Source organism: Phaseolus vulgaris, chromosome 5 (assembly GCF_000499845.2).
Source record: "Phaseolus vulgaris cultivar G19833 chromosome 5, P. vulgaris v2.0, whole genome shotgun sequence".
Classification (NCBI taxonomy): Eukaryota; Viridiplantae; Streptophyta; class Magnoliopsida; order Fabales; family Fabaceae; genus Phaseolus; species Phaseolus vulgaris.
In genome coordinates this window covers 8,256,170-8,265,091 of record NC_023755.2, presented here as the reverse complement: position 1 = coordinate 8,265,091, position 8,922 = coordinate 8,256,170, and the positions used below count along the sequence as shown (strand labels likewise).

Sequence of the window (8,922 nt, the reverse complement as noted above, 5' to 3'; positions counted from 1 at the left end):
ATTAATGATGTAATAATGTTAATTTCAAGTAAAAAATACATGATATAATTATAAAAAAATTAAAGTTAATTAATATTAATTAGTAGTGGACACCGATAATATTGAAGTGTCTATGCAAAATCCTAAAAAAAATAAACTAATGCAAGTACTACACTTAATGTGTAAGAAAAAAATATAAAATATAAAAAATAAAAACAACAACAATAAAAATAAAAAATAAATAAAAATAAAAATTACAGAAAAATAATAATAAAAACCGAAAAAATATAAAAAAAAAAACAAAATAAAGATGAAAAATTGAGTCAGATACCTCTCGTATATTGTTCCCTTCACCCGAATTTTTTTTCCCCGAATCTTCCGCACTACTTTACTTTATTATTAGTTGTAGACTCTCCCGCACGTGATTACTCACTCCGTTTTCAAAAAGGGCGTGATACATTGACGTTGAAACTTGAGAGAGAAAGAGTAATTGGCAGCATTCCATAAGAAGCTCCGCTAGGGTGGTGCGAATAAAATAAAAGAAAACGAGAAAAACAGTGCCGTATTCGCACTCTTCGTCGTTCTTATTCTTCTTTGCTGGCAAAAACCACTCTTCCGTTTTCTAGGGTTTGGTTTTTGCTCTCTTCGCCTTCTCCAATGGCCGCTTCATCTTTCCTCAGATCCGCGTTTGTTGCGCCTTCCTCCTGCGATCGTTTCAAGGTCTCTTCCCGCGTCGCCGATTCTCTCCTCGTTCTTCGATTTTTGCTTTCATTTTCAGCTTTTTCCTGCATTTGGTTATTAAGTATCATAGAATACTGTAACTGAAATGGACTATGATGTGATGCGTTTCGGTTCCTGCGGTGTAATTTGTTTTGTTTGTTTGGTTGATGAGTTTAGCTCTATTTGGTTATTCAGAGAACCAACACTTTTTTTTATTGATTGTTTAAAGCTTTTCAGTTTTTTCATATTCATTTTTTTCTTGCGTTCACTTGAAAAATCGAATGGAAAATTTAGCTGTTCAAGGTTTTGTACGATCGGCTTTTGATATTTCAAGCTGTAACGTCTAGGTTTTTGGATTGTAGTGATGGCAAATTACTTAAATTTTTTGGCAATATTAAGGTTTGCAACGATACCGCAATTTAATAATTTAGGCTTTCACTTTTTTGTTTGTTTATTTATTTATTTATTCGTATTGTATTGATTATAGTCATGTTTAGTTTTCAAAGTTTGGATTTGGTGGGAACCTGTTTTTCTTTTCCTGCTCAGAAAACGGGGTAGGTGCGAACACTCTGTAGCGTTTTCTGAAGAAAGGAGAATCTGTGAGAGACTTTAAGGAAAAATTTTCGATTGTCAATTTTGGATGGTTAAGAAAAGTTTCGATTGTCAATAAAAAGTTTTACATGCTTAATTTTCTGACGTTTCATTGTTATTGTATTGATGTTTTCTTGGATGTAGTGTTTTGCTAATGTATCTATATGTATGCTGTACGATTCAGGTATTTAGCAACGCCTCGACTTGTAATGTAAAATCTATGGGATTAGAGAGCAGTATATTTGGTAATTCAATTCAATGTGACTCATTAGTCTTACAGTTGAGTTGCTCAAACTTTTTTACCTTGAGCTCCTCTTTTCTTTCATATTCCGGTTCCTTCAATAGTTGGTGAATTAATTATTTGTGGTTCTGACTTGTTGGTGTTTACACAGAAACTACACTGCTCGGGGGATCCAGCCTATTAAATCCACAGCGACAGAAATCCCTCTCCCCACCCAGCGTAAGAATAGTACTACCATTGTATTTTATATTAGTGTGATCTGCATGCAATTTCTTGATTCTGACTTGTGGTTGGTTTGGTCTGTTTAGAATCAAGGAGCACTGGGAAGACTAGAGTTGGAATAAATGGTAACTTTCTTGTTACGAGATTTCCCTTAGTAGTTTATTGAATCTACTTGCTGCATTTAATTTTATTATGAACTTCCAATTTTTCATTGAATACATAATTCGTCATAGATGATGAATTATTTTAAGATTTTCCTTCCATACTATCTTTTCATTTTATCATTGTTTTATTTAGGATAGCTCGTAAGAAATCTTCAACCTTTTTATATTCAAAGTGACTGCCGATGCTTATGACTGTGACATGTAAATGCTTTCATAAAACAGATGTCTTGAGCTGTCTAAATTGCTTTAGATGAAATTGGTAATGTTTGATGAAGATAATCAAATTTGGCCTAATATTTACTGGATTTCGTATACTTTAACCTGAGAGATTTTAAATGACATTTTTGTGAATCCTCATTTTATAAATGAAAAAAGTAGAACACTATTGGTTCTTCTATACATTTTATAATTTGGTCTTAGGAACCTGCATATCAGTTGCTGGAGCCTGAAAGAACCGTTGTTAGAAAGTGTCACCTAAAATGTAGTTATGTAGGAGATGAAAGCTTTGTTTTAAAATGTATAACACGTATTCATGGAATGTTTCTTTTTTGTTTATAGATAACATACATGTACTTATGCTGAAATGTGCAGGTTTTGGTAGAATTGGAAGGTTGGTGCTACGTGTAGCTACTTCACGAGATGATATTGATGTTGTTGCAATTAATGATCCTTTTGTTGATGCAAAATATATGGTATGTACTGTTATACTGGTTATAGATCTAGAGACTATATTAAATATGTATTTTCTTGTGTGTGTTTTTATGTATGTATATGGAGATACACATATCTATCTGAAAACTCTTTTTGTTGTTTTATCAGTACGTTTAAAAATGAGATTTACATTATAGCATGTTTGGTGAGGAATAAAATTAGGAGATACTACCCTATATTTCTAATTCCCACGAGAAGCTGACAGAGACAAATGATTACTTTTCTTCAAAATAATATGAAGCAAACTTGTCAGTATAATGCTCTAATCTTGGATGCCTTCTATTTTCCCAATTTTTAGTGACATAATTTGTCTTGTATCTGTTATGGTGATTCAATTAGGATGTTCTTCAACTATGGTCCATGTTGTTTCCTTGCCTTTTGTTATTTTACATAGCTTGAGATTTATTTAGAGTATTTTATTATTTTGTCATGAAGCCTTGTCTAATCTTGGGAGAATCCAATCTTTGATCTGTTTGAAAACATATCTCAAAAAAAAAATAAAAATTCATGCTCTATCTTAGTATTTCCTTTCCTCATTTAATTTTTCTCTGTATGATTCAATTCCAAATGGAACCGTAAATTAAGGGGCTTTATTGTTTTGGTCCAAACTAAGAGGACTTTATCTGTTTGTTCAACACCCAATTTCTTATGATAATATAGAAAAACTCCTTTTAAATATAAGTAAGCATAGAGATTGAGTTAAAACAATTACAAAATCCTTTTAAATATTTGTGCCTGCATTTTTCTGGATTAAAGGTAGTAGTTTACTCTGTAGTAGTAATCATGCTGTTCAGTACATACAATGACAATTGATGTTCTAAAACATTTGAGAAATAGGTGATGTATTGTTGCACGCTTGTATTCCACTTTTTCAATATATTTATCTTTTATTTTATTTATTTGTTGTTGCATGTAATTTTTTTTTCAATTATTTTATTGTTGCATTATCTTTTTTATTCATTTATTATTGTTGCTTTTGTTTTTTATTTATAATTGCTTTATTCTCTCTTCATTATTTCATCCTTACATTTTTCTTTATCTATATTTTTTTCTTGTAGGCTTACATGTTTAAATACGATTCTACTCATGGTCCATTCAAGGGGACCATTAAAATTTTGGATGACTCTACTTTGGAAATTAATGGAAAGCAGGTTAAAGTTGTGAACAAAAGGTATCATGAGTTGAGATCTGACAATTAAAGTGAATGTTACTAACTTGTTACTGGTTTGCGATATTAGTGTAGGTGTAAAGAGTACTAAATAGATTGCCATGAACAAATTTTGTTTCTGTATTTCAGAGATCCTGCGGAGATCCAATGGAGTGATTTTGGGGCTGATTATGTCATCGAGTCATCGGGAGTTTTCACAACTCTGGAAAAAGCTTCATCACATTTGAAGGTACTCAAATACTTGTGTGTACTAAGTCTTGTGTTTCTTTCATCCTTCTCTTCTTCATTGTCTTACCCTCCAGCATCAAATTTTAATTTGATTTTTACACTGTAGGCTGGTGCCAAGAAAGTAATAATATCAGCTCCATCTGCTGATGCTCCAATGTTTGTGGTAGGAGTGAATGAGAAGACATACCACCCAGAAATGGACATTGTTTCTAATGCAAGCTGTACAACAAATTGTCTTGCTCCTCTTGCCAAGGTGTGATTGCTCATGCTCTGCAAGCTTTATTGAACTGAAGGATTTCTTTGTAATTAGAATATGTCTTTATGTAGTTTGACGATGTTAAACGTATCTTAAAGGTTTAATGGCAGCTCTCCTCTTAAAGAGCAAGGAAAATAATATAGGCCCAAAAAACCCGAGTCATTCTGTGACACATCCTTTTGTGTGTCTGGATATTTTCTGCTGAAATAGATCCAGTCTTTTAGCCATATATTTTTATATATCCTTCAACTTATACTGTCATGTTGTCTTCAATTATATCTTTTCTACTGAAATAGATCCAGTCTTCTACAATTTATTTTGAACTCAATGGAGTTAATACTGATATATTTGAATCTGTATGGTCGTTCGTGGTGGGCTGATATTTGCTTTCTAGGGTGTGTCCCAAGACATGCAATATTCTTTTATCTATTCTTCAACTAATAATGCTATGTTTCTCCCTTTAATTAAATATCTTCTGATGTTATTATTGATCTATCTGAATCTAGAAGTTATTGTTGATCTTTCTGAATCTAGAACTTATTCGGCTGGTTGATTGAAACCTCCCCTCAATGCTGTGCTCAACTTGTGGAACTTATCGTGTATGCACCTCCTAGTGCCTAAGGCCCCAATTCTCTGAAAATTCTCAAGATGAAATCCTTATTAACTCCTTATTTATATACAACTACTGATATGCTAACATAAAGCCATCCTCAATGGGCCTAATCAATTTCAGGCACATTAACATAAAACTTTGTTTTTCTTAGGCTAACAACATACAGATACTTTGTAAAAACCCACGGGTGTATAATAATGGGGCACTGTGTTATTCAACTGGTTGATAGAAACCTGGTATCTTGTTTTGTTAGAATATGGTGTTTCTCCTCCCCTCAGTGGTGTGCAACTTGTGGAACTTCGAGCGTATGCACCTCCTAGTGCTTGAAGGCCCCAGTTCTCTGAAAATTCTCTAGATGAAATGAAATCCTTATTAACTCCTATTATTTATATACTACAACTGATATGCTAACATAAGGCCATCATCAGTGGGCCTAATCAATAGTACATGTGACATAACTATCTACAGGCACATTAACAGAAACCCTTGTATTTCTTAGGCTAACAACATAACTATCTACAGATTCTTTGTAAAAACTCAGGCGTACAATATTGGGTCACTGCGTTAGAAACAATTTAGTCCATATAAAGATTTAACATGTTCACCCCTTCCTCTGTCCCATGGGAAACTTGCATATAAGTATGTAACTTACATAAATTATTATCAGGTGGTTCATGAAGAGTTTGGAATAGTTGAAGGTTTAATGACAACTGTACATGCGACAACAGGTATCTTTACAAACCTGCTAATTGTAGCCTCTAGTTTTCTTATGGTCAAACAGTTCCTTTATATGAAGCATTGGTAACATCCAATTCTTTCTTCACCCAGCAACACAGAAGACTGTAGATGGCCCTTCTATGAAGGATTGGCGAGGGGGAAGAGGGGCAAGCCAAAATATAATTCCAAGTTCAACAGGTGCTGCGAAGGTAAGATGGATGGACACATTTTTAAGTTTACTATTTTCATTATAGGTATGTAAATCCGGGTTTGTTTTATGAAATCACAGGCTGTTGGGAAAGTTCTTCCTGAGTTAAATGGAAAACTCACTGGGATGGCATTCCGTGTACCGACTCCCAATGTTTCTGTGGTGGACTTGACTTGCAGGCTTAAGAAGAATGCTTCTTATGAAGATGTTAAATCAGCAATAAAGTATGTCTGTTGCTATTTTTGCTCCACCTTTTATACCCTCTACTGTTTTGTACTAACCTTTTGGTTGATTTCTATGACTTTGCTTTTTAAAAATACGAAGGTATGCCTCTGAGGGACCACTGAAAGGAATCCTTGGGTACACAGACGAGGATGTTGTCTCTAATGACTTCGTTGGTGATTCAAGGTACATTTGTATTTGCTATGTTACCTTTGAAGGCAGACGTTGTTTTTTTAACCTTTCTGGTTGGAAAGTGAGACCATAGAACACGAGATCCCTGTTTGGTTTTGAGCAATTGTAGTTTTTGCACAAGAGAAAATTGAACTTTCAATCCTTCATTTCTTTCTCTGCTACTCTGAATATATTATTTGTTAATAGAAAGGCTTATGCAATTAAAAATTAATTCCCTTGCTCAGGTCAAGTATCTTTGATGCCAAGGCTGGCATTGCACTTAGTTCTTCCTTTGTTAAGCTGGTTTCTTGGTATGATAACGAATGGGGTTACAGGTATGCTTGCATTTTGCATATGTAGACTAAATAGCATTGACTCGTTGGTCAATCTTAATATTATAAATTTCTGTTCATGCGTACCATTTAATTGATGTTTTTGGAATGGTTTTGGTTGCAGCAACCGCGTGTTGGACCTTATAGAGCACATGGCGTTGGTGGGAGCTCAAAATTGAACAGCAATATTCTGTATGTTGAGTCTCAATTCATGTTGAATTAGGTTATTATTGCTAGTGACGTAGGTTCAGATTTTGGCTTTTCTGATTTTTATAATGTGAGGCTAAATTATTACATCGTGTACACCAAAAATAAAATAAAAAGGACATTGTCCTGGGTCATGTTTTGGGATTACTACCAGCATGAATTTTTTACAATCTGCCTTTAAAAATGATTTGACATTTAAAGGTGAAGAATAATTTATATTGGTTTATTCGGATAACACCCAACTGTGTCGATTGTTGTTCCAATTCTTGTTGAATTAGATCAAATATTGGTAATGAGTTTAAATGACCCACATCACGTAAACTGAAAGTAAAATTAAATTGTTATGTTTTGGAATTACGAGCAATGAATTTTACAAACTGGTTTTCTAAGTTCTTGACATTTATAAAGTGGCTGATGAATTATATTGGCGTGTTCGGATACGGTATTAAACAAAAACTCCTTTCAAGAATAATCCGTATCCATTTCACAAGATATACAGTGCATATTTATATTGACTTTCAATCAATTAAATCATGTTGGAATGTTGCTCTACATAATTTTAGATGATTGGTGTTGCATCTAAAATGGAATTAATTTTAGATGGTTTGTGTTGCATCTAATTTATCTAGGTGTTTCATTACTTGACGTTTTATATGAATAAAATTAGACATTAGAAATGTATTTTTTAACAATTAATTTAGAATATTTTATCCATTACTTTTTTTACCAAATCTTAAACTAGTTTTTATCCTAATTACAAGAATCATGGTATATTAATTGTTTTTTGTTTTATATATTCAATGTATTTTGATTTATTGTAAAATCTATGAACGAGGTGTTCATTCATATCATTCTTATATAAGTGATCTTATTCCGTGGTTTTTGACGTGTACCACAAAATAGACTAAATACTAAAAAGCTATAACGATGTAATAATTAATATGGAAGTGATCATTATAGTAGTAACGATGACGATAATAAATGCATATAAATGATATTGACATTGACGATATAAATAGTGATGAAGATAATATAATACTTGTTATGATGAGGATGGTGTTAATTACAATGATATTAATATGGTAGGGATCATTCTAGTAGTTTTAGTGATGATATTAATATTAACAATAATAATGACGATGGTAAAAAAATTGATAATTTTTTTTATACTAATAGTGAAATTGGTGAAATTATGGTTATTATTGGCCTATCTTATTTTTTTTTTACTTTAAATTAAATAAGGATCGGATGATTAAAAAGTTAACTTTGTTCAACTGTTTAAATCATTACTCTAAAATGCATTAAAGAGTCTTACACTTGTCTTATACATGTATATAACATTTTAATTAGTTTAAACTAATATTTTGATTTAAGCGAATTAAGATCTACGGTTAAATTGACAATCAATTGGAGTCTAGATATTTTCCAACATTTGATTTAATCGAAATAATTTAATAAACACTAAGTAAGACACTTAATTTAGAGTTTGTGCATAATTGAATTACGTTAGAGTAGAGTCAAAATTAGGTGTTTTATTTCTAAATTTGATTGCATGACAAGAAAAATCATTGTAGTACCTTTTAACCTTACATTGACTAGCCCATTTACCTTAGGTCAAGGAAGAGTTCTCCCCTCATTCTTTCCTCACATAGTAGAAACTTCCCTCTCTCCCACCTCTCTTTGTAGGTTGCTTCTTCACCTGTGCTTCTATAAGTTCTTATGACACTCCCATATTAAATGTGAAAATAACTTTTTTTTTCCTTCAACAAAAAATAAATTAATCTTAAAATTTCACACATTTTTCACTTTCTTCCTTTTCTCATTTTATTTTACTATAACACTCCCAAACACCTCTACTCAATTTTACATTAGTTTGTCACTGATTTCAGTGTTTTTTTTTTAAATACATTCTAGATTACATAATTCAGAATATATTTTTGGATTTAAAAGTGTACTATGAGTTTGTAGAATTTGGAAGCTAATATGAAATCTAAAAATAGCTTCTAGATCATGTAATTCAGAGTATATTTATTTAAAAATGATATTCTTGATTATATAATTCGGAAGTCTTTTGTGAATTCGATATTAGCTTGTGGATTATGTAATTTGAAATATATTTTTAAAATATATTTTAGATTACATAATCCATAAGCAAATCTCAGATTCCTAAAA

General features: G+C 32.0%; 1 protein-coding gene across 1 annotated transcript; it reads left to right on the top strand.

Moving 5' to 3' along the window:
* Positions 1 to 350: 350 nt before the first annotated feature.
* LOC137835074 (glyceraldehyde-3-phosphate dehydrogenase GAPCP1, chloroplastic-like) lies at positions 351 to 6,987 on the top strand. Its single transcript, XM_068643412.1, has 14 exons — positions 351 to 699; positions 1,475 to 1,569; positions 1,683 to 1,750; positions 1,840 to 1,878; positions 2,509 to 2,609; positions 3,687 to 3,799; positions 3,926 to 4,025; positions 4,131 to 4,277; positions 5,561 to 5,621; positions 5,722 to 5,819; positions 5,900 to 6,042; positions 6,143 to 6,226; positions 6,457 to 6,546; positions 6,668 to 6,987. Exons 1-14 carry the CDS (start codon positions 637 to 639, stop codon positions 6,720 to 6,722), a joined length of 1,257 nt encoding a protein of 418 aa, XP_068499513.1. The 5' UTR covers positions 351 to 636; the 3' UTR covers positions 6,723 to 6,987.
* The last annotated feature ends 1,935 nt before the right edge of the window (positions 6,988 to 8,922 follow it).

Coding starts and splice junctions, on each gene's coding strand:
- LOC137835074 (XM_068643412.1), top strand. CDS start 637: ATGGCCGCTTCATCTTTCCTCAGATCCGCGTTTGTTGCGCCTTCCTCC. Junction 1,570..1,682: donor TGTGACTCATTAGTCTTACA/GTTGAGTTGCTC, acceptor GTGTTTACACAG/AAACTACACTGCTCGGGGGA. Junction 5,622..5,721: donor AACTGTACATGCGACAACAG/GTATCTTTACAA, acceptor TTCTTCACCCAG/CAACACAGAAGACTGTAGAT.